The 26,080-nt window shown below is 41.0% G+C and overlaps 1 protein-coding gene and 2 non-coding genes across 3 annotated transcripts; 1 reads left to right on the top strand and 2 right to left on the bottom strand.

The window, feature by feature from the left end:
- Positions 1-9,191: 9,191 nt before the first annotated feature.
- Positions 9,192-11,409, top strand: LOC148812484 (zona pellucida sperm-binding protein 3-like). The gene is made up of 8 exons (XM_088908636.1): positions 9,192-9,749; positions 9,851-9,966; positions 10,044-10,150; positions 10,228-10,402; positions 10,480-10,597; positions 10,796-10,896; positions 10,974-11,047; positions 11,219-11,409. Exons 1-8 carry the CDS (start codon positions 9,192-9,194, stop codon positions 11,407-11,409), a joined length of 1,440 nt encoding a protein of 479 aa, XP_088764762.1.
- Positions 11,410-17,202: 5,793 nt separating this feature from the next.
- trnat-cgu (transfer RNA threonine (anticodon CGU)) lies at positions 17,203-17,274 on the bottom strand. Its single transcript has one exon. It is a non-coding gene; the product is annotated as a tRNA-Thr (tRNA).
- A 5,859-nt stretch (positions 17,275-23,133) lies between these two features.
- On the bottom strand, positions 23,134-23,221 carry trnay-gua (transfer RNA tyrosine (anticodon GUA)). The gene is given in 2 exon segments: positions 23,134-23,169; positions 23,185-23,221. It is a non-coding gene; the product is annotated as a tRNA-Tyr (tRNA).
- Between the last annotated feature and the right edge of the window lie 2,859 nt (positions 23,222-26,080).

The raw sequence follows: 26,080 nt of genomic DNA, 5'->3' as shown, positions 1-26,080 counted from the left end.
TAACAGTACAGGACATACAGTGAGGAATTCACGCAGCTTTCAGCTCAGTGCGGAGTCCAGAGGGAGGACTCGCTCGCTGAACGATCTCTCAGGAAATCTCGGTTGAGATTCAACAGGTGCTTCATCAACAGTTACGACAAGTCGGAAGACTCACTGAAGTCCGAAAAGATCAGCCTCTGTGATGCAGTGTCCAGTGACACTAACTGTCCTACTGTTCTCTGCTAATGTAGAGGGTGAATGTAAGGTTTCTTTCTTGTAAAATATTTTCGAGCGTATTTTTGCTGCTGAAAATTAATCTTGTGCATTTGAATGAATTCCGATATTGTCACCTAATTCTATACATTGTTTCATCAGACTAGAACATTTAGAGGAGCTCAACTGCATTAATTAATTGCATAGTGATAGTATTTCTTGCCGTTTAAATACGTCAGTCAAAAATGTAGAGAAGGTGCTCCTATTTTCACCATTATAAGAACTGTGATGCACCAGTATTATTTACTCTCATAAAAGTATTGTAATTGTATTGTTCTGTTCCGTTAGTCTTGAGTGATACAAATCTTCTCTTTTACTGCACTACACTTCTCCAGAGGCCAGTTCAGCACACAAGGATCCTCAGTCAAACAAACACTGCAATCACTTAATAAAAGCCATTTCTCATCCTTTCTCTTAGTGTTGGTGCTACTATTGTATGCAAAGGAGGCGACTTGACAATGAAAGGTGTGATCATCTTAAAGAGAGTTTTCATGAAGGTGTGCGTCGTCAAGCTCTCCACTGGCAATTGACCGGGCTTGTGAAGAAACCAATCTCATTCAACAATCATACAAATTGCACAGGTTAAGGCACATGAAGCGAAATCCATGGGCTAATTGACACAAAACAATGTCGCTTCACATTATCCGCAAAGCTGTTTTGCTTGTTGACCACCTCTTCCTACATTACAGTGAGCACATACTGTATATTTCAGTTCCTTCTCTTTTATTTTCCTTACTATTTGACTGTCCCTTTCCCCCATGTGGAGATGTATCCACAGCCAAAACCCCGTGTTTCGCCCTACGTTTGTGCCAGTTTTACAGTTGGTGTAGGAGCCTGCCTTAGAGAGGTCCAGTGGCACAGCTGGTCAGTGTGTGTAGCTGTGCACAGTGGAGTTATAATGAGGTTGTGTGTTCAAGCCTTCCCTGGAGCATTAAGTCTTTTGAACGTTTTCCACCCATAAAAAGTTAATTCGCCGTAGTAGTTTCACTATGACTTTGCAGGTAAAATATTCTTAACGAGAATAATATTCTGTATATAAATAAATAACTGAACTAGAAAATATTGGAAAGAAATGGCTTGTCACACTATTCACAGCAGGCACTCAGACAGAGAAATGTCCTGTCATTAAAGAAAATTCATGAAGAAGAGGAGTGACATCATTGCAAAGGCGATATTTTCTGATGGCTGTTTTGGTTAATAATCATTTGCATGGGAATTACTTCTGTCATTATTACTAATACTGATAAAAACAGAGAACTCACAGCTCTCTGGACGTTGCTCTGGACTCTAGAAAGTCTTTTTATTTGCAAGCGGCTCTGGAACTCAACACCTGTTGATGGGTCACTTCTGTCAGACACATCAGTGGAACCCAAGCCCACCTACACACACATTCACACACACTAATAGATATACTGTACGCCTACACTCTCACACACATTTACACTCACAGACACATCACACCTTTATACACACAATAAGACACTCACACACTCACATATATACACTCACAGACTCACAGATACACAAATAGACACTATATACGCACATAGACACCGTATACACTCTTAGGTACAGATACACTATAACTAACACTAATGCAGATACTGCTAATATTACAACAGTAACACTATTACCAAAACTTACACTATCATTGTTACTAACACTGACAAAAACTACTACTAGACTAATAATACTTATAATAACAGTAATACTCTCATGAAAATTAACATGATGATGATGAGTGTTAATACTCTGACACTAACACTATAAGTATCACTAATATTACATAAATACTAGCATTAAAACTAAAACTATCAGTAATGCTATCATCATTAATACTCACATAGACACTACACACACTGACAGACATGCCCACACATACACTTACAAATATAAAACTACACACTGACAGACACCACACACTCACGGACACAAACCATACACACACATTCTCAGGCATGCATTCACAGAAACAAATAGACACTACGCATACTCATAGACACACACTCATAGACACCAAACACTCAGAGACCCCACACGCTCACACACTAACAGACACAACAAGCTCACAGACACATACCCACACACTCACAGACACACAGCCCACACACACACACAGACACCACACACTTCCAGACACGCACCCACACACGCACAGATACCACAAACACACTTATCTACAGATACACGATAACTAACACAAATATAAATACTACTTATACTTCAATGGTAACACTATAATTATAATTTATATTAACATGAATATGAACATTAAAACTAAAACAATCAGTAGTGCCACTTTCATTGATACTCACATGAACACTAGCATTAAAACTACCAGTTGTAATCTCACTAATATTAACATGAAGACACTGATATTAGTATTAGTTGCTACCCATGACGTCACACCGCTCTCTGTGACAAATGCGAGACACTTATACGCGGGGCGCCTGTTGCCGTGATTACCATTCTTATGATTTATAAACACTGGAAATATGCATTTAAACTGTTACTTACATACATTTATGAACTTGAAATATCATTTTCTAGCTCTATGATACAGTTACCTAAATAATAATATGAATAATCATTGTTTAATTTCGGATTGAACATTATTAACCCTAAACGCACTATGGTAATTGGTTGATACAGTCTTTATTAACCGTTTTCTAGATACTTAAACAGGGTCAAGAAATGAATCAGTACTCACCAATCGGTGAAGTTAATCGATTTTTCTACGGTTCTTCAGTTTAAATAATTGGTTGTCGATAGATAAGTGATCAATAACTCTTCTCCGTGCACTCTGTGCACCTCCCGTGGTCTCTCTCTCTCTGATCCCGGCACTCTGGCTGGTGTCTGTAATGTCACAGCGCTTATTCTGACAGAGCAGAGCGCGTCTCTGCTGCTTTTGAGTGTCTTTTTCATGAATGCCAGAGGTACTCGAAATGTTGCAAAAAGAAAAGCGTTTACTTCACAGATTAATGTGTTACAAAGTGTACCCGTGTGGAGCAGTAGAGAACGAGCACGAGTCCCTGAAATAAGCGCTTTCAAGGGTTTTACACGAATCATCAGAGTATAGAAGCCAGGAGGATCAGACTCATGTTCCTGGAGGTTAAAACGTGTATCCTGGTTTTATTTCCACCCAGCTCTCAGCTCTATAGGTAGTCTGATGATTTAAATTAACTGTATAACTGTTACAAGACTTCATCTAATTGTACATTTATAAGACTGTCTGTGAGACACTTGTGAGAGCAGCTGAATCCCAGGGCTGGTGTAGAATCACACACAGACAGGTCTTCTTCTGTTTGATCTGTGTCCCACTGCTCAGAGCTACAGACTGGTCAACTGGTCACTATTGTAGTCACGACCATCGGCCTTTGGCTACTAATAATCAATATACTGATCAGAGTGTCAATACTGATGTTTATAACATAAATACAAAGATAATTCCACACTCACTTGTGTTATAAAACACTTAAAAAACATGTTTGGAGCCTGATATACAGTAAAGAAAGTAATACTGAAGGGCTGGAAGTCCTGGAAAGCGTTAATAGAACCTTCTTGCTTCCGACCTGGAACAGAGCCCACAACTGCCAGATCAGTGACCCCTGAGCCCAGTTCACAGAGAGGAGAACCAGGAGCTCTTTTATGTCTCTAAGAGGGCTGGGAGAAAGGATAAAAGGGGGAAATGTGACTTGTGTCCAGGCTGTTCTGTCTGATATTGTTCATGTAGCAGCACTGATTGTCTGAATATCTTCTGGTTCTGGATTGTGAGGATAGAGAGCAGTACGGCGTTGATTTTTTATTCTGCCTCTGAGAATTTTTCTTCTTTGCCAAGTGGTGTTACATCCCCTTCAGATACTCTGCACAGACTGCCAGAGTGAGAGAAGAGGAGAGAGATGGACAGATAAGAGCACACACAGCGAGAGAGACATACTGTACGTCTTGATTTACTTTGAAGCAACTGTTCATTTCTTTTCTGGAACAAGTTGTTTCTGAACTTCAAGAAATTCATACAACTTCTAAAAGATAAAATACAAATCTTGCTTATCAGGACAGAAGAAATACTGCAAGAAAAAGCAGGTATTTTTTCTCCTTTTAATGAAAAGTGGAGCAAAACAACGGCAGTGCATCTCCGTCGGCTTGATTTAGTTTAATACAAGTATTCACTTCCTTTTTTGGAAATTACAGCCTGCGAAAGATGAAATAAAGTTCTTGGTTATTCTTGGTCAGTGCCGAAGAAATACTGCCGGCTGGCAGGAAAATGCCAGCATTTTATTTTCTTTAACTACAAACATGTGAATGGTGAAATGCAACGGGAGTGTGTCTCTGTACAGCTATTAAACAAAGGGCTGGTGGTTCAAGCCCACTCAGGGACGCGCTTCGGATTGTTTCAATGTGAACATAATCTCCGCTAAAAACCCTCTTGAACTTTGCAGGAAATGAGTGTTTTCACATGTGGAATTTTATCTTCAGCTGGCTGTAGGGAGAATGCCTTATACACCCTTTGTGTATCCTTAGCAAAAATATTTTAAAATTATAACAGAGTTGTTGGAGAACTTGACAATCCTTGACAATCATTATTAAATGAGCACTGAACAAATGTACATTGATATTTTTGTTGTATGTACCCTAATTTTAAAATATATAAACATAATTGTGCTGATATGGATGTTCATTTGAAGGATTTGAGGAATCTATAAAGGATCTCAGAACAACCAAAGAAACATTTGGGCATCTGCGTATTTGTAAAGATTAAAGTGCGCCGTAAGTGTGAAGTTTGCATACACGAGAGAAGAAATCAGTTTCAATGCACTTCATTAAACTGATGGCGTGCTTATCAATTGTGTATAGCAGAGGATGGCTCTGATCCATCAATCTCTGGGTTATGGGCCTAGCACGCTTCTACTGCGCCACTCAGCTATGTTTAACACAACTGCTTATGCACCTGGGATGAAAAGTTTCAACGGTAAACGCAGACGTCACTGAGCACTTGGTCTTTTGTAGTACAAATCATCACAGGCTGCTCTACAAGGGCGTGTCTTCAAGATCGTTGAGAACCAAAGCTTCTGCCTTCGTGGCTACTGATTCTTTCGTCGTTAATTCCCAAATCTTCAATGAGAATCAGTGAAACGAAAACCAAACACATGTACACACTCGCGTCCTACCGTGAAAGAAAAATGATGGAAGCATTTGCGAAAAAAACAAGAGTAGTCTGAACAGCTCCAGCCTATCAACTGCTCTACAAAGTGATCGCTACCTCCACCCCCAGTTTATAACACTGAAAATGATTCAGGAAGCACAGCAAAGTTCTAAAAGCAGTGGTTGAAAAGCGTCTAGATACATAAAATGACAATTTCTCAAAAGTAAAATCTTCATCTTTTAAATATTGTCATCCATTTATTTTCGTTTTTCTCTTTTTTTACATAACACGCTTTCGAGAAATAGACTGTCTTGTAATGAAGGCTGCATTAGAAAATGTGTATCTAAATTAAAATCGGGTTTATGACTTCTGCGTTTTTCAGCTTTCTTAGCGCTTGGATCTCGATTCACATATTGCAATGAAACCAACAGGGGAGTAAGTTTTCCTTTTCTAAATCAAAGGTGATCTGCTCACAAGGAAGTATAAAAACTTCAGCGTTTACTTTTTGAAGACCGCAAATTGTGGAAACACTATTGCTTCATAAGCTAATAAGTAACGTTTCTGAGCACGCATTGTGTTACTAATGCTGTTATTAATAAAAAAAGCTTAAATTCATATAATGGAATTTGGACGGCTCAAAGTAGTCTATTCCTTGTACAACTTTACTTGCCCGTTGAGTAGAGTTTAAAGCAACGGCAGCAGAAGTAGCAGTAATAGCAACAACGTGGTTAGAGTGTCACAATACACTCTATGAAAGTATTGCGGCTTCAGATCGTTTTGTTCTGTTGAAGCTGCCTACAGGCTCCGAATTGCTGACATTGGCTGTGATCTTTTTTCAGGTTTCATGAAATTCTTCACATATTTGAAATATTTAATTCGGGTTCGCCTAATACACGTTGCAAACCGCACCTGCAGCAGAATGCTGTGGCACATGAAGCCGTTTTGTTTATCGTTTGTAAGGATTGAGGAGCGTACTACAAATCGAGCAAGCGAAAAGAAAATTAAACAGGAGTCACTTTTTGGATTGCTAATCCATTGTGCTCTGCGCGTCTAGGTTCAAATCCATTCCTTGTCATGGTTAAGGCCTGAGACGTGTGTGTTTTTTCTAAACGGTGTTTGCATTTGTTTCCTCTTTCACTCCTGTAAACTCAGGATTTTTTTTCTTTGGTGGCAACAATACGCTTCTGCAATACAGTAAATCATAGACTCTGCTTTCAAAATAGCTGCACCAGGCATTCGGATACAGATAAACACAGGGATTTAAAATTCAGGAATATGAATGGCCAATTGCTTAAAGCTAGGGTTTTTACGTTTTCTTATTTAGCGATTTGTGTATTAATCTTTTAACAATTCATTAAAATGCTAACAATACGTAAAATCAAAACAACAGCACCGTTAAATGCTGGGGAGACAGGTAGTTTTTTTTCAATCAGATGCCAATCTCTAATGCTGTGTGTGAGAGCTTACGTACCTTTCCTTTTCTCACATTTTCTGACAACTATTCCAAAGGGGCACCCTGTCAGCTCCTAAAACTTTTTAAAAATCTGCCTGCATGTTTGATTATTGTCGTTTCATTTAGAAAAAGTTCAATATTGATCATAACTAAAGAAAATTAGGATCACGAATAAAAAAAGGCTGAAGATGCGAGTCGCTCTTGAATCAGAGCTGGGTGACACGGGCTTCTGTTCTGATATAATTGTACGAGAAGCAGGAGGAATCTCTTCTCTCCTATGGAGCATGAGCTGAATCAGGAGTGAGACATTTCGTATGCTCGTGCATATGTTAACGCATGACCTACATCGTAAAACTAAATTAAAAACTAACATTAAGTTGTCAAAGACATTCATTTATATACAAACAAGAGACAGACAGACATAGTAATGATTCTACATTAACTTGTCCTACACTGATCAGACTAATTGAAATGTATGAAAGCCCGTTTCCGGCAGGGAGTTAAAAAAAACGCGCTATGGTATCTCAGAATTCCGACTAAGTAACTCAGAATTGCGACTTAGTAACTCACAACTCCGACTTTCTCTCTCACATTTGCAACTTCGAAATAACCCATATTTAATTGTCTGTCATTTTGTTATTATGCCGGATTCGGGTTCTAGGGCTTGTACCCTTGATACTCCCACTCTAGTTCGTGCCTCACTGCATTGGCTCGAACCCAGGTCTTGCCAGCTGAGCTAAAGAACACTTTCTTTAGCCCCGGCGGCCAGCATCCCTGTTATGCGCAGGGGAGGGCGGTGCCCTCACCACACTGCAACCAGATCGTACAAATTGTATGTCGCAAATGAACAAGTAATAGGTTTATTCCATGCTGAAAAAAAAAGAAGAAAGAAAACACGTTTCGGCTGAAACGTTGTGTTTTCTTTCTTCCTTTTTTCAGCATGGAATAAACCTATTACTTGTTCCTTTGCAGCCTACGCATGCTGACGCAGCTACCCACCTGAACTACAAATTGTATGTCGGCCGTTCCGTTACACTATATTGATGAATCGTACAAGATCATAGGATCTATAGGCCTGAAGACTTGTCTTGTACAGTGCCCTGATAAAAATCAAATTAATTACATTATTTTTTATGGAATCCCATTTCCGCCAGTGAGGCTTCCATAGTACCCGGATGGAATAGTGGACGGTGGGCTTTTTTTAAAAAAAATATTGAAACACCAGAAATACAAAAGCGGAGACAGAATATGATATAAGATAGAGAAATAGACACTTCACATCCAGAGGAATTCACAATTATAAAATCTGAAACTTATACTTTTTACATATTTCCATTGTATGTCCTTTTCTACTTAAAAAAGAAGGTCTTCTTTAGCTCAGCTAGCAAGGCCTGGGTTCGAACCAATACAGTGAGACACGAAGTAGGGTGGGAGCGGCGGGGGCACAAGCCCTGGAACCCGAATCCGTTACAATAACAGAAGGACAGACAATGAAATATGGGCTATTTCGAAGACGCAAATGTGAGAGATAAAGTCGCAATTACGAGAGATAAAGCCGGAATTCTGAGTTTTTAAGTCGCATTTCTGAGTTACTAAGTCGCAATTCTGAGTTTTTAGGTCGCAATTCTGAGATTCTAAGTCACAATTCTGAGATACCATATCGCGTTTTTTTTTTACTCCCTGGCGGAAACGGGCTTCCATTGGTTCTCAGTGCTGCGAAGCAAAAGCAATCTTTGGAAAATCAGACAAATTATTATCAGATCATGTCAAAAGCTGATCAGTATTTCTTTACTGGAAAGCAAAGGAATGCTTGTATTACACATTTTAATATGACATGCAATTACACATGAAAAATAGTAAAATTATTTTCATTGCGGTACGTGTTGATAGAACAGCCCCCTCGATAAAGGAAAGTGTGGACGGACGTGTCGCATGTTCCGTACTCTGTCTGACAGCGAGTTTAACACACTGTCCTCGGAAATTAGAAACTAATTGAACAATACATTAATCTGAGCAAATTTTACACGTGTGGGTGATTTAATTCTGTCGAAATTGCGTGGAACTCCTCCGCTGAGGTCAGATACACACGGGAAAGTGTGCAGGCGGCTTCACGGAGTCCCGCCTCAGACTGGAACTGGTTCAAATTAGACGCTGAGAACAATCCGGGTCTCTGTGTGTAACTGATTGTGTTGATTGAGCGGTAGTGTGACCAGGTGTGTGGTAGCAGGTCCTGCCAGTATAAAAACCTAGTCACCGCGTTCATACTTTATGCTCTTGCTTCAACACAGTTTAGGGTTTACTTGTCTTACTTCTGTAGCAGTTTAGCGGGACGTCAATTTGGCGATGCGCTCGTTTCTCTTTGTGTTGTGCCTGTGCGCAGGAGCCGGGCTCCCCGCACTGATCTCCGCCGGGCCGGCTGGCTTGGACTCTCGGGAATTAGCGCTCCAGGCCGACTTCCCGGCTCTCGAAGACGCAGCCCAGTTGGAGGACTTGAGCCTGGCAGATGCGCCCTCCGAAGACCTGTCTGCAAGCGAGAATGACTCGCAGTCCTTGGCTCCCGACTTCCGCCGCCTTCCCGTGTCCAGAGACGCGTACTCGCCCTACTTCGACAAGGAGAAGATGAAGCCTGAAGCCGGCAGCCGGCCCTTACCCGCCTACATCAAGAGCGTCCTGTTTCCTCCCCAGGGAGGGCGGCAGCCGGCTCGCCCGGCCATCGGGGGCACCCGAGGAGTGGCTGTGTGGTGCGACTCCAGCAGGATGTACGTGAGGGTCAGTCGGCTCCTGTTCGGCTTCAGCTGTCGGCCATCGGAGGTGACCTTGGGCAACTGCAGCGTCAGCCGAACCACACGCCATTACTTCTACTTCATCTATGGGCTTCATGAGTGTGGCACCGAGCGATCAGTAAGCGGGGCTTCATCTACAGGCAGTGTATCGATGTGAGCTGTAGGGCTAGTGTCGGGGTTGCCTTTCCTGGGAATATCCCTTCCTCTGTAACCCTGCAGGTTGTCCAGGGCCGCCTGATGTACTCCAACACTCTCCGCTATGCCCCGCCCTCCTCCAGTGCACCTGTGCATCGCTTCATTCCCTTCTCTGTGCCGGTCAAGTGCTCCTACAACAGGTAGGCAGGGCTCTGCTGCTGCTGAGAAGCCACTGGGGAAAGTGTCCAGAAGCCCCTCATCCCCCTCTGTCCTGCAGGTTCCACTACTCCTACAAGGTTGGCTATGTCCCCACTTGGGCCAGGAGAAGGACCTTCTTCAAGGACCTGAAGAACAAGCACAGCTTTGTCCTGCTCACCACCAACTGTAAGCTCCTTGAGTGAGTGGCTCCTCCTGCCTGCAGGGGGTGCTGTGTGCAGGTGTAATGCTGCCTCTCTCTCCAGCCCGCTGGGTCCGGCTCTCTCCTAAGGATGAGTACTTCCTGGGTCAGCCCATGTACTTCCAGGCCACTGCCTACTTTGCCACAGTGGAGCAGAGGCTGTACATCCACTCGTGTTACGTAACGGAGAAACCAGACCAGCACTCCCAGCCCCGTTTCCCCGTGATCGACAACTTGGGGTACGGCCCCTTCTGGGAGGGGAGGTGGGCAGGAGCTCCGAGAGCCTGCAGGGGTTCATCTTTGTCCTTGTCCCCAGGTGCATGGCGGACAGCAAGGCAGATGGCTGCCTGTCCAGGTTTGTCCCCTCCAAGCAGAAGGATGTGCTCCGCTTCACAATTGATGCCTTCCTCTTCCAGAAGAAGCTGTCCAGGAAGGTACTGCTCTCAAAGGCTGCTCAGCCTTCTTGCTCTACTGATCCATGGTCTGCTTTCACATCCATGATCTAGATGTGAACCAGACTGTGGCAGCTGTAGTGCCTAGAGCTGCCAGCTTGACTTCACAGATGGCAGAAGGTCCTTCTCTGTCCCTCTATTGGCCTTGATCCCTTAATGCTGTGACCTTCCCTCTTGCAGCATGAAGTGACTGAACTGTACATGCACTGTGTCATGGCTGTGGCTCCTGCTAAAGCAACACCAGGGACCAAGTCCTGCACCTACAACAGGGAGGCTAAGAGGTACTTCTGCAAGGAGCCTGCTGAGGGTGCTCTGGGACATGCCAGGTGGAGGCCTCACCTGTCCTCCTCTCCTTCAGGTGGGAGGAGCTGTATGGTGACCATGAGGTCTGTGCCTGCTGTGAGTCCAGGTGTGCTGGCAGCCGGAATGAAGGTGGGTCTGGTTCTCTATCCCTGGTGGATGCATCTCTGCCCAAGAGACAACCATGCTTGGACAACTGAGGAATGATCCCATGCTGGACAAAGGGACTGTTTAGATGAGTAGCATCACTGTGGGTTTCTGGGTATAGCAGATCCCTCACTCCTGGGTGCTGCTTTTCCACAGGTACCAGGAGCCTGGTGACCAGCAGTCGGGTGGCTGTGGCACCAGTAGAGGGTCCTCTGGATGTGGGAGCTGACTGGACTGAGGATGAGGAGGGAGACCCTCAGAGCTCCAGTGAAGATGTGGAGGGAGCAGAGGACTTTGGAGATGTTGGCCAGTGGACAGGTAGGGTCTGGCAGGAGGAGCTCCTGTAGGGGTGGGTGTCCTGCAGTTTAGCTGGATTGTTCTTCTTCCTCCCCAGGTGCCTGAATGAAGGCTCCAGCCTGGCCCTTGTGACTTTCCTGCCTCCACTTGCCTTGTAATGGCAACATTTCAATAAAGCTGTGAAAGACCCTTCTGCCTCCCCTTGTTTCTTTATGGTTTATAGGTTTGAAATGGAGTGGAGAAATTCAAGGGAAGTGAGACCCATTAACTGAAATATTTGTGAGGGTTCCCCTTTCAAGAATACTTCCCGTATGTGGTATGAAGAAAAGCAGAAGCAGAGTGGTAAAGAATGGAACCAGTTCAGTAAAGCTCTTCTACAGAACAAGGTGTTGAGTCTGGATTTGAAGGAGTTTAGGGAAGGTGACTCTGGTATCCTTGGACATAGAGTTCCAGAGCTCGGGGGCATAACAGGAGAAGGCCCTGTCACCCATACAGTGAAGACAGGCTTGGGGGACAGTTAGGAGAGCAGAATTAGAAGAGCGAAGGTGGGGAGTAGGGTGATAATAGATCAAACTGCTACTGAGATGCCAAGCCATGCAGAGCCTTATAGGTGAGCATGAGGATTTTCAAGTCTACCTGAAATTTGACTGGAAGCCAGTGCAAGGACTTCAGGATAGAAGTAATGTGATCACTTGCACTAGACCTGGTCAGGATTCTAGCTGCTGAATTGTGGACATACTGCAGTTTGTTCAAAGTAGGTATAGATACCCCAGCAAGTAGAGCATTACAGTAGTCAACTTGAGAGAACACAAATGTTCTCTCAAGAACATTTGAAAAGTTGATTAGCTTTTCAGCCCCAGTTAGTGATCACATAGGGCGTAGTCCAGTGATATTTCTGAGGTGGAAAAAAAGATGTTTGACAATATGCTGCACACATGGGTTGAATCTTAATCCAGAATCGAATATCACCCCAAGGTTTTTCAATTTAGGCTGAAGATCAAGTACAGAACCATCTACAGATAGGGTTATGGGATTGTTTTTTATGAAGTTGATGGGGGGTGCATGACTTCAGTCTTGTCTCAGTTAAGATAAAGGAAATTGAGTCATCCAAGTTTTTGTCAGATATGCAATTTAATAGAACAGAGACAGCCACATCAGTGTCAGGTTTGGTATGGATGTATATTTGAGTATCATCAGCATAGAAATGATAGCTGAAGCCGTGTGATCTTAAAATCTGACCGAGTGGAAACATGTAAATGCTGAAGAGCAAGGGGCCCAGTATTGAGCCCTGAGGAACACCAGACTTAACGAGACCAATTTCAGACCTGTACCCATTAAGAGAGACAAAGTGACAGCGATCAGTGAGGTAAGACTTGAACCATTTGAGACAGTGTCAGAAACTCCAAACAGTCTCAAGACAAGAAAGTTGTCATGGTCAACAGTGTCAAATGCAGCACTGAGATCAAAAAGGATGAGTATAGAAAGAGAACCAGAATCAGCAGCTATTAGCAGATCATTAGGGACTTTGACAAGGGCAGTTCCTGTGCTGTGAAGTTGATGGAAGCCAGATTGGAGGGGTTTGAAAAGGTTATTTGTCATGAGGTGGTTATGCAACTAAAATGTGACAGCACGTTCTACAATTTATGCAAGAAAGGGTTTCAGCTGTGAAACCTTCTTCAGGTTTGTTTTCTCTCTTCTCTTTTTAGCATGAAATAAACCTACAGTATTACTTGTTCCTTTGCAGATATGCATGCTGACGTAGCTACCCTCCTGAATATATTAAACGTTTCATCTATATGATTAGCACAATGTTCTCCTGAATAACTACTCGAAAGAAGCCGCAGCTCAGGTGTTAGAGAGATTTGAAATTGGTTCAGTGGATTTAGTGTCCAGACTGTGAACTGACAGTTGAAACAGGTCTTTTATAGAACCGTTTTGATTTTCTCTACTTTGTCCCCGTGACGTCATTGTCCTGCTCGCTGCCAAGCCTGACACACGGTACCATCTGGTTTCTGTCTCTTGGCGCCCACCCTGCGGTCCATGTGGGTCCTCATGCCCCAGTATTATGACAGGGACACTAAACTGTAAACAGGTGCTGTCCGTTGGCTGAGAAGTAAAACTGAGGTCCTGACTCTCTCTGGCCTTTAAAAATCCCAGGTCATCTCTTGAAAGAGTAGGGGTGTAACCCCGGCATCCTGGCCCAATTTCCCATTGGTCCTTTCCAGTCATGGCCTCCTAATAATCCCCATCTATGAATTGGCTTCATCACTCTGCTCTCCTCCCCACTGATAGCTGATGTGTGGTAAGCGTTCCGGCGCACTAAGGCTGCCGTTGCATCATCCAAGTGGGGCTACACATTGGTGGTGGTGGAGGGGAGTCCCCATTACCTGTAAAGCACTTTGAGTGGAGTGTCCAGAAAAGCACTATATAAGTGTAAGCGATAATAATAATAATTATTATTATTATGTAAATTGCAATAAAAATATAATATTTGATTCAAAATCGATTAATGTAAACTAATGCTTTTTTCAGGGCTAATATCTACTTTTTAAAAAAAAGAGAAGTCGCGATTGTGAAATTTGGAAAAGATGCACCAGCGGGTGCCTTCACATCTCCAGCTTCAGTCTCGCCTCTAGCTGCGAGAAGGTTAAAAGCACACAAGTGATCTGTAGACGATGTTCGGGGAAGAGATAATTCTGTTTTCAGCACAGGGAGTGAGAATGAGCTCAGTCCGGGTCCACGCAGAATACATTCTGGTTTGGTTACTGTTAGACTGTGCGTCTGAGGCTCTTTGGATCGCAATGTGAAAAAAAACAATTCCTCACATCGAGAGGAAGGGAAGATATCATGTTTAAAAAATCAGAACCGAAGACTTGGATCTGGGGCCTCATACTTTTCAAATTATTAAAATAATAGTTATTAAAATATCAGATTGTGTTTCTGCAACATTTCGTGCACAGTACGCCATTTTTATCTAATAATAAAACAACAGCCACAACGAGGGCTTTACACGCAGTCTGGGGTATTTTCCCCTTTTATATTTTTGCCACTTTATATCAAACCTGTTGTACTCCCAGAAGTGCACAGTATATTGTACTTAATAAAAATGTACAATTCACCACTGGTATAAACAGATGTGTGCCGTGTCTGCCTTTGTAAGCATTTGTTTAAAAAATAAGTCCACAATACGATAAAAACACAGAAAGCACAAAGTTAATAATACAACGATACAAAATCAATACCAAATCATAAAGCCAATTAAGTAGCTATCCTTTGAAAACAGAGAACACCTTTATATCTACAAAAAACTTGACATTTGCATTACAAAATGTAATTTTGAATTACAAAGCAGACAGAGTAGTCCCTTAATTCATAGATCAGATCTTGGCCAAAACAAGACAATCAGACGGGAGCTGAATTCGGAACAGGAGCCTTTGATTTGTCGTTTATTGAGCTTTTGATCAACGACTGAATTAAACAGATTCACTATTTTAACTCTTTGATTAAAATACACAAAAAGCACCTTCCTTCAAGCTAGAGTCGAACCAACAACCTAAGGATTCCCAAGTGTTTCCATTACAGTTCCCCACTCTACCAACTGAGCAACCGAATTGATATCAGGAGCTTCTCTCTGGCACATACTGCCCAATGTAGTGAAATGTTCCGGATGAGTAAAATCCCAGATCGACATTGTTTCCAACTCATTTCCTTAGTATTTTTTACCTTGAATTTAAGCCACAAACCAGGATTCTACTGTATAAACTTCCGGGGATATTAAAACATGTTTGATGGGGCATCAATCATTCCAGGCGGAAATTTACTCCTTTTTTTTTTCTTGGGGGAAATGAGGAACAAAACTAAATGTCATTCTGTGTTTCTTAGAAGCATTATCGCAGCTAATGCATGTAATGCCTTTAGTATGTGAAGGTGAGAGTTCAGTTATGCCAGGGAGTAAAGAGAACTGAAATTTAGAAAATTCATATTTAAATAGATTGCAAATCTTCAAAGTGTTCTGTCACTGCAAAATTATTACAGGGGTCTACTAGCTGCCAGACGTGCTTGTTTTGGGACTATTTCCAATAAGTATCCCATTGTTGTGCTAATTAGAACCACAACAATGTCCTGAGTCCTGAGCACCTGAGCTGGGCTCTGATTTTGTTCATCACGACTTCTTGTTGCAGTTGAGCTCAGAGCTAGAGATGATCTCCATATTCTACCGCAATAACTAGTCTGAAACTTAGTAAACAGTACACAGTTTTTAACTGAAGTCAGGTTGTTAAAAAATTAAACCAGCACCCTGTCACCGAAACGTACCCCGGTCTTCCGCGCGACAAGCGGGGGTACTCAACACTGTACTAACAAGGAACGCTTGTCCGTAGTTGAGCATGAGTTATGATTACTGTCAGCAGACATTTCTTAATTTCCAATGACTTTTTCTTCTGCTCTCAGCTTTTTAACGGTCATAAATGCTCAAGAAGTAATTCATTTGAGTTTGAAGTCTGTCTCTGTTACCTTCGGTCCTGATAAAGAAAAGCCGTGCGTGGGAGACTCCCTCTCTGAAGAAGTTTGCCGTCACCCTGCAAGAGAAGAGAGCCAACATTCACCGAAACAACCACTAAGACAATTAACATTAAACACGTGAAATGCGAGATGTTGTGGAAATGTTTTCTACTTAGAGATTCTGTCGTTTCTACTCTAACGAGACAGGCTCTTTGTCGGAAGTAAGATTTGAACAAACGTCTCCAGGGGAAACTGCGATCTTAACACAACGCCTTAGACCACCAGCCATCCTGTCTGTAGTTTTTATATTGTATTATGTTTTATTTATTTCTACTTGTTGATAGGGGGAAAAAAAGTGAAATCATGTAATTTGGGAACTGTCTTTTTTTCATGGGGAAAACTAGTCTGAGCAAATGTTCAAAAGTTAAGAGCAGCGCTCAATAAAAACCATCAGAAGCCGAAAGCGCTACTTATGTGGATCAGTATATTCTGATGCCGGTGCTTCTGCAGAAGAAATAAGAAAAGCTGAACTCCCGCGGTGTTGCCATTACGGCTACTCTGGCTGCAGCTGCTTTAAGATCTACTCAGCGGGCACAGAAAGTTGAAGGAGGTCAGACTGGTTTGCGCTGTCTAAATAACAGTGTGCGAATTTAGACTTATTTAAATAAGATTGTTTACAATGTAATACAAGCTCCAAAAACGTTAATACTGCACTGACTGCTATTTGAAACGCCTTCAAAAAATGACGCGTAATAGAGATTGATGCAGCTGGCTTTTATGCTTCACAATACATTGCAATCAGGAAAATAAACCAATTAGAAATATGCAATACAACGTCTTTCAGTTCGGCTATTCTTATTTCTTCTGCAGAACAACTGGTATGGGAATGTACTGATCCGCATAAGTAGCGCTTTAGGTTTCTGATCGTTTTTATTGAGCGCTGCTCTAAACTTTACATTTGCTTGTGCTAGTTTTCCACATGAAAAAAATAGATTTCCCTAATTACATGATTTCAGTTTTTTTCCTCATCAACGAGTAGAAAGACATAAAACATATAATTCAATATAAACACCACAGGCAAGTTGGCTGGGGGTCTAAGGCGTTGCGTTCACGTCACAGTTTCCCTTCGGGTTTTTTGTTCGAATCCCACTTCTGAAAAAGAGGTTTTCTCGTTTTTCTCTGTGAAAAGCCAATCAAGTTCTTAACAAATTTCATATATTAGATTTCCGCAATACGTTCTGGCTTTAACAGGAAACTGTGCGCTTCCACAGAAAGAGTAACAAGAAGAGACGTTTCCATGTTACTTGTCGACTTAGATAAAGGAACGTGGCGGTGAATAAAAGAGGCACGGACGGGGTTCGGACCCGCGATTTTCGGTTTACGAGACCGACGCCTTACCACTTGGCCACCGTGCCGTCGCTGGGAGGGGGTCAGCTTACTATATGTTGAATCAACCCTAGTAATTTTACTGTTGTAATAGAGGAACAAGAGGCGCAGTCGGTAGAGCTTGCGACCCTTAAGTTCAAAATCGTTGATTCATGGGTTGTTTGTGTCCTTTCTGATCCCTCTAATCTTTTAGTAGGACAGTGCAAGCAGGACGTGATAGGGTACAGTGACTCCCAATGTCATATGAGCTTTGTGTAATTTAGCTTTCTTAACGCTATGGGGCTCGATTCAGATATCGCTGTGAAAGCAAGGGACGAGCAAAGGTTTTTTTCTAAATTGAGGGTGATCTGCTCCCGAGTAATTATAAACACCTAGCGTTTACTGTTTACTGTTGTGTTACTGTGATAAAGGAACACCGCACTTTATCAAAATACTGCTGCTTCCTAATTTTACATAATGGTATTTAGACCGGGGAGAGTGACTGCATTCCAAGAGGCTAAAAGTTGATTTCACAAAGCCCCCATTTAATAAAATACATTAGAAACCGCAAGGAAAACAGGATGTTTTAATAAGTCTTCTCCTGGTTTTACATTATTATAGTCTTTCACATTTGAATGCATACCTTACCATAAATCTTACCTAGATTACAGGCAACGCAAACAGTTCTTAATGCACGAAGTCTATTTATAGTTGACTTTCTGCTAATCACATCTAATAGTTCATGAATCTTCCTGCCCATCATGTGTCTGCTAACCAGTTTCTCCGTTTTCTTTCTCCTGTCATTGTCAGCGAGCACATCAAGGTGGGAAAAATGTAACAGGGAAAAAGAGTAGCTGGTAGGAGTGGGATTTGAACCAAAACCTCGATCTGGAGACAAGATTACCCGTGAGAGCTAGAAAAACACAAGTATTTTATCATGGTGCTTTGGTGGTGGTGGAGGGGAGTCCCCATTACCTGTAAAGCGCTTTGAATGATGCTTTAGAACACTCAACCACCCTGACAAGTGATGGATGAATGGAGGTGCATTGAATACACCAGTAGTTCACTAACCTGAGTTGCTTTGCTGGAGAAGTGCCATGTTACCTGTTGTAAACGTCAAACGTACAAACGTGTTGTACTTTCCAACCTTTGAGTAATATTTTCCAGAGCTAGAGCGCAGTTGTCTTCAAAATCTGGATTACCTCAAAAGCAATGATGTCTGTGTAAAACAGATTGTATTTTCGGGAACCGACGTTGTATTGCATATTTCTAATTGATTTGTTTTCATTATTGTAATGTATAGTGGAGCATAAAAAAAACATCTGCAAAAATCTCTATTACGCGTCTTTGGCATTTCAAACAGTAGCGAGAGCGAGGATTAAACCCCCCTCCTGGCGATAGTTGCCTCACACTCTGAACAACCAAGTCCTGCTTATTCCCGCTGTGGGTCGCGGATGGTGTGTTTTGGTATTTACTCGAAATTACGGAGGATACATGGGACTGCATTTACCTGATAACATACCGTGATCTCTAGTACCTAATGAGCTTTGATAATTCAGCTTGCTTATCGCTTTGGGCTCAATTCAAAAGTTGCAGTGAAAGCAGGAGCTGAGCAGGATTCTGTTTAAATGGAGCCAGATCTGCTCACGACCGGGGAAACACTTCAGCATTTACTAATTGAAGACCACAATCCGCTAAAACACCCCTGTTTCTTAGACTAAAAGAAGCTAAAAGCATTTTTGAACATGGGTTATATTGTAAATACTGTTATTAAAAAGTTTATTTGCATACTGTCGGTTATTTAGACGGTGCAAAACAGGCTGCCCTTATAAAACTTTCTGTGCCCGTTTTGACCAAGGAGAAAGTATTTCTGATGGAGCGCTATGCGAAAAGATTTAATAAGCTTTACCCCTGCCAATGATTCAGCATGAAGAAGTAAAAGTTTAAAGGGAAAAGCAGCTCGCTAACACAGCCAATATTAAAAGTGATCTCGGCAGATGTTGTTCCCTACATAAAGCTAAAAGTGCCAAAGAGAATTTCTGTTGAGAAAACAAAATATTTTTTTTGCCTTGATGTCAAGCTGACGGCCTGTCTTTTAGAAAGTCTATTTCTAAACACCTCACGCAGCCTCTCAACAGACTAACAAAAAGAGCTTTTACTGATCGTATTGCATGTCTTAAAACACTAACATTTGGCAGTGGTGGGATTCAAACCCACGCTCCCAGAGAGACTGGAGCCTAAATCCTTTACCTTAGACAGCTCGGCCACGCTACCTTCCGCCATGCCCATCTTCCTCACATTGCTGGCTTGGACTGGGGGGCTTCAGCTCTTGTCGTCGGATCTAATGATATCATGACATGTGGAAGTGACTGCACCTTCATTTTCCAAGATGCTTTCAATAGCACAAACGCTACTTTCACCGGCACAAACGTGGCAATAACAAAGGAGGTGGGATTCATCCTTTGTGCTGTTTGTAGGGGCGCAACTCTACGGCGATTTACTGACTTGAAGAGCAAAAATCAAAATCCTTTGCTACTACTGTTGCTTTTTTCATAGTTTCTTCAAATCCTTCATTTGAACGTCGATTTTGAAGGATATTGATGATAATACCACATAAATTGTGGTTTTCTTGTGATCGCCAAATTTATTCAAATACCAGCCTTTTTTACATTTCCTTGCGTGTTTCACAAGGTATAATAGCCCCCCTCGCATCCTCAGCTAACATATTTTAAAATTACAATAGATTATACAGCATGTATGTTTACATTTAGATTAAAATTAAAGTAAATATACCAGAATACATACAGTGCTAACCCAATAATTCTTGTCAGGTTCTTCAACAAATCTGCATTGTTATTTTAACATGTTTCAGCTGAGGATGCAACAGGAGTATAAATGAATTTTCCCGCCAGCCATTCAAAGACCAAATTCCATGAGTGAACATTATTTTCTCAGACATTGCCGGCATTGGACTTTGCCGGTGGTATTGAATTATGTCCACAACTGTTGTAGTAGTTCCTTCTTGAAGTTCGACACGTGCAAAGCACTCATAATATCATAGGTGTTAAAGTTTGCTGAGTCTATTTAAGTCATGGTGTGTATCCCTGCCTATCATTGGGAGACGGGTAGCTTTTTTACACTCAGATTCCAATCTTCAATGCTTTGTGTGAGAGCTTACATAACTTTCATTTTCTCACATTTTCTGACGACTGTTCCAAAGGGGCACCGTGTCAATTCTGAATACTTTTAAAAAATCTGCCTGCATGTTTGATTATTGTCATTTAATTTAGAAAAAGTTCAATATTGATCATAACTAAAGAAAATAATGATCACGAATAAAAAAGGGATAAAGATGCCAGTTGATCTTGAATCACAGCTGGGTAACACGGGCTTCTGTTCTGATATGGTTATACGAGAAACAGGAGGAATCGCCAATCTCCTATAGAACATGAGTTGAATCAGGAGTGAGACATGTCGTATACTCGTGCATATGTCAATGCCTGACCTACATCATAAAACTAACATTAAGTTGTCAGAGACATTCATTTACATACAAACAAGAGACAGACCAAGTAATAATTCTACATTAGTTCAGGTGGGTAAACCTGAACTAACTAACTAATAAACCTATTAATAATTCTACATTCTACAACTAACTAATAAACCTATTAATAATTCTACATTAACGTGTCCTACACTGATCAGACTAATTGACATGGTCTGATTCAGAGCCTGTGCAGTTCGTGCTAATTACAACAACGACAGTTCTGAACCCTCATCACCGAACTGAGCACAAGTTCAGCTGTTCTCCAGTTTTGTTACGCAAGTTTTTTCATTGCAATTGAGTTCAGAGCTGGAGCTGATCTCCAGATAGTGCAGTGTTTTGGGTAAGTTGTCGAAATTCGCATGAGGCTGCAGACAACTTACCCAAAGTGTTTTCTATAGCTTTCAGGTGCAGTTCATTTATATAAAAGAATGTAAGTGGTATAAACGCAACAAGGCAGACGGCAGTCCAACCTATAATTTTCTAACGCGAGGCCTGACGCATTATTCATTACGCCACTGACCCTGCTATTGTAGTGCTAAAAAAACACGTTTTCTACATTTATGTCTGTTTAAAAATCACTCTCTAAAAAAGACAAAGGGTTTGTGTGTTGCGCTAAAATTCCACTTCATTTCGAATGCAAATAAAAACCGTTTTGTTCCAAGAAATCATAAATTTGTCACATCCTTCGTACTATACTTCTCTCTTGTATTAGTAAAGCATTTTGATTTAAACTGAACAATATATGAAAGGTTTCATTTATACACTTACACATAATAAGTATACGAATAAATACTTGGAAGAAGCCGCAGCTCAGGTATTAGAGAGATTTAAAATCGGATCAGATGATTTAGAGTCCAGACTGCAAACCAACAGCTGACACAGGTCTTTTATAGAACCGTTTTGATTTCCTCTACTTTGTCCCCGTGACGTCATTGTCCTGCTCGCAGCCGAGCCTGACACACGTCTGGTTTTTGTCGCTGGGCGCACACCCTGCGGTCCATGTGGGTCCTAATACCCCAGTACAATGACGGAACACTAAACTGTAAACAGGTGCCGTCCTTCGGCTACGACATAAAACCGAGGTCCTGACTCTCTGTGATCATTCAGAAGAATGGTGGTGGTGGAGGGGAGTCCCCATTACCTGTAAAGCGCATTGAGTGGAGTATCCAGAACAGCGCTATATAAGTGTAAGCAATAATGATTATTATTATTATTATTATTATTATTATTATGATGTAAAATGCAATAAAAAATATCAAACTTTGATTGAAAATAGGTTAATGTAAAAACTGAGAAAGCTAATGGTTTTATAGGGTTATATCTACTTTTTTTTTTAAAAGCGAAGTCTGTCGCGATTGTGAAAGTTAGAGAAGGTGTACCAGCGGGTGCCTTCATATCGCGAGCATCAGTCTCGCCCGTAGCTGCGAGAAAGTTAAAAGCGCCCAAGTGAGCTGTCTTTCGTCAAAGTAATTGCCGGAGCAGTAAGACGCAGAACACCATCCAGCAGCTGTAGACGATGCTCGGGGAAGAGTAAATTCTGTTTTTAGCACAGGGAGTGAGAATGAGCTCAGTCCGGCTCCCAGCACAATCCATCCTGGTTTGGTTACAGTGCGTCTGAGGCTCTTTGGATCGTAACGTAAAAAAAAACAATTGCTCATATCGTGTGACTTCCACGACAGGAAGGAAAGGTATCACTTAAAAAAATCAGAACTGAAGATTTGGATCCTGGGCCTCAATTTGATCAAATTATTAAAATAATAATTATCAAAATATCAGACTGTGTTTCTGCAACATTTCGTGCACAGTACGCCATTTTAATCTAAAACAGTCACAACGAGGGCTTTACACGCAGTCTGGGGTATTTTCCCCTTTTATATTTTTGCCACTTTATATCGAACCTGTTATACTCCCAGAAGGGCACAGTAGCTTGTACTTAATAAAAATGTACAATTCACCACTGGTATAAACAGATGTGTGCCGTGTTTGCCTTTGTAAGCATTTGTTTAAAAAATAAGTTCACAATACGATAAAAACACAGAAAGCATAAACTTTATAGTACAACGATACAAAATCAATACCAAATCATTATGCCAATTAAATACCTATCCTTTGAAAACAGAGAACACCTTTATATCTACAAAAAAACTTGACATTGGTATGCATTTTTGGATTACAAAGCAGACAGTGTAGTCCCTTAATTCAAAGATCAGATCTTGGCCAAAACAAGACAATCAGACGTGGGCTGAATTCGGAACAGGAACCTCTACATCGTCGTTTATTGAGCTTTTGATCAATGTCTGATTGAAACAGATTCCTTTTTTAAAGAGCTTAACTCTTTGATTAAAGTACACAAAAAACACCTTCCTTCGAGCCGGAATCGAACCAACGACCTAAGGATACCCCACTGATTTCTTTACAGTCCTCCGCGCTACCAACTGAGCTATCGAAGGAATATCAAAAATTACTCTCTGGCACATACTGCCCAATGTAGTGAAATGTTCCGGGTGATTTAAATCCCACTTCAACATCAAGTTTCCAATTCGTTTCCTTAGTCTTGTTTACCTTGAATTTAAGCCACGAACCAGGATTCTACTGTATAAACTTCCAGGGATATTACAAAATGTTTGATGGGGCATCAATCATTCCAGTCGGAAATTGACTCCTTTTTTATTCTCGAGGGATCATATTAAACATTTCATTAGTATGGAGAGGAGGATCACCATGAGACACAAAACAGTTTATTTCTGTCTATTAGAAAGTAGCGTTTGTGCTACATTAATAATATTTTCGTGGAAATAAAGAAGTTGTAAATTTTAAAATTTATATTTGAATCGAAATGTGGTTTTGAATTAAATATTAGCGCGTTCATGTAATTAGTTTGTGTTTGTCATTACTATATATATATTGCCATGTTACTAGGATTTGTAACTGAAGTTTACTAGTTGTGTTTTTTATGATGATTAGACATTTGTTGATTACAATATTGTATATAATCTATAATTTGAACTATATTTTTCATGTGTGAATATTTGTATATTTTAAGAATACATTTCTAAAATAAATCATTGGCTTTATTTACTAGTTTCTACACCTATAAAAATCTTTCTTTGATGTATAATAGACCTTTAACTATATATGTATTATAGTCTTCTAAATTTATCCGTATAATAGAACTTCAACCATTTATGTATAATAAACATATAATCATAGATGTCTAATTGACGTATAACGATATACGTATATTAGAATTTCATTCTAGACCAGTTACGGAGCACATTTACACGTCTAAGGTATGCGTTTAATAGTCGTATATTCTATATCTTTTGCCCACTGGGATGTGCCGATTTTAACTTAGCAAACCAAGATACACATTTTCTAATGAAGCCTTAATTAAAAGACAGTTTGTTTCTCGAAAGCGTGTTATGTAAAAAAAGAGAAAAACGAAAATATATGGATGACAATCTTTCAAAGCTGAAGATGTTACTTTTGAAAAATTGACATTTTATGTATGCAGATGCATTCGCTGGTTTTAGAACTTTGCTGTACTTCCTGAATCATTTTCAGTATTATAAAGTGGGTGTAGATTTTTCTTTCAGGTTAGGACGCGAGTGTGTACATGTGTTTGATTTTCGTTTCACTGATTCTCATTGAAGATTTGGGAATTAACGACGAAAGAATCAGTTGCCTCGGAAAGCAGAAGGTTTGGTTCTCAACGATATTGAAGACACGCCCATGTAGAGCAGCGGGTGATGTTTTGTACTATAAAAGACCAAGTGCTCAAAGTGACGTCTGCATTTACCGTTTAGACTTTTCATCTCGGGCGCACTTTTAGAAAGCAAAGATAGAGCAGTTGTGTTGAATCGCCATATGACAGCTGTCAGCAAAGTGGCGCAGCGGAAGCGTGCTGGCCTCATAACCCATAGGTCGATGGATCGAAACCATCCTCTGCTATGTACGCTTTATGCACGATTGATAAGCACACCAGCAGTTTAATGAAGTGCATTAAAACTGATTTTTTCTCTCGTGTGTATGCAAGCTTTACACTTAAGGTACTCTTTCATCTTTACCAATAGCAGATGCCCAAGTGTATCTTTGGTTGTTCTGCGATCCTTCATAGTTTCCTCAATTCCTTCAAATGAACATCCATATCAAAGCAATTATGTATATATATATATTACAATTAAGGTACATATTAAAAATATCAACGCACATTTGTATAATGTTAATTAATAATGATTAATAATGATTGTCAAGGATTGTCAAGTTCTCCAACAAATCTGTGTTCTAATTTTAAAATATTTTTGCTAAGGATACAACGGGTGTATAAATGAATTCTCCCAACAGCCAGTTAAAGAAAAATTCCACACGTGAAGATGGTTTTCTTGGACATTGACTTAGGTACTTAATTGTTTACTTGTTGTAGTTGCACACGAGTAAAACACGAATATTTCCTGCAACATTCAAGAGGGTTTGCGAAGAAATCCCTTCAATTTTAAGCGGAGATTATGTTTACATCATCACAATCTGAAGCGCATCCCTGAGTGCGTTTGACCCACCTGCCCTTTGTTTAACAGCTGCACAAGGACACATTCCCGTTGCTTTTCACAAATCACTGGCATTTTTTTTGCAGCATTTCTTCTGTCCTGAGAAGCAAGATTTGTATTTTATCTTTCAGAAGTTGTATGAATTTCTTGAAGTTCAGAAACAACTTGTTCCAGAAAAGAAATGAACACTTGCTTCAAAGTAAATCAAGACGTATATGTCTCTTGCTGTATGTGCTCTTATCTGTCCATCTCTCTCTCCTCTTCTCTCACTCTGGCAGTCTGTGCAGAGTATCTGAAGGAGATGTAACACCACTTGGAAAAGAAGAAAAATTCTCAGGAAAAATTCTCAGGAAAATTCTCAGGCAGAATAAAAAATCATTATTCTCTTCTCAGTCAGATTCACAGCTCAGACTCACACTCAGACAGGATCTCAACTCCGTACTGCTCTCTATCCTCACAATCCAGAACCAGAAGATATTCAGACAATCAGTGCTGCTACATGAACAATATCAGACAGAACAGCCTTGACTCATGTCACATTTCCCTTTTTTATCCTTCCTCCCAGCCCTCTTAGAGACATAAAAGAGCTCCTGGTTCTCCTCTCTGTGAACTGGGCTCAGGGGTCACTGATCTGGCAGTTGTGGGCTCTGATCCAGGTCGAAAGCAAAAAGGTTCTATTAACGCTTTCCAGGACTTCCAGCCCTTCAGTATTATTTTCTTTACTGTATGTCAGCCTCCCAAAATGTTTATAAATGTTTTATAACA

Source organism: Atractosteus spatula (assembly GCF_055471065.1).
Source record: "Atractosteus spatula isolate fAtrSpa1 chromosome 10 unlocalized genomic scaffold, fAtrSpa1.hap1 SUPER_10_unloc_3, whole genome shotgun sequence".
Taxonomy (NCBI): domain Eukaryota; kingdom Metazoa; phylum Chordata; class Actinopteri; order Semionotiformes; family Lepisosteidae; genus Atractosteus; species Atractosteus spatula.
This window is presented reverse-complemented; position numbering and strand designations above follow the sequence as displayed.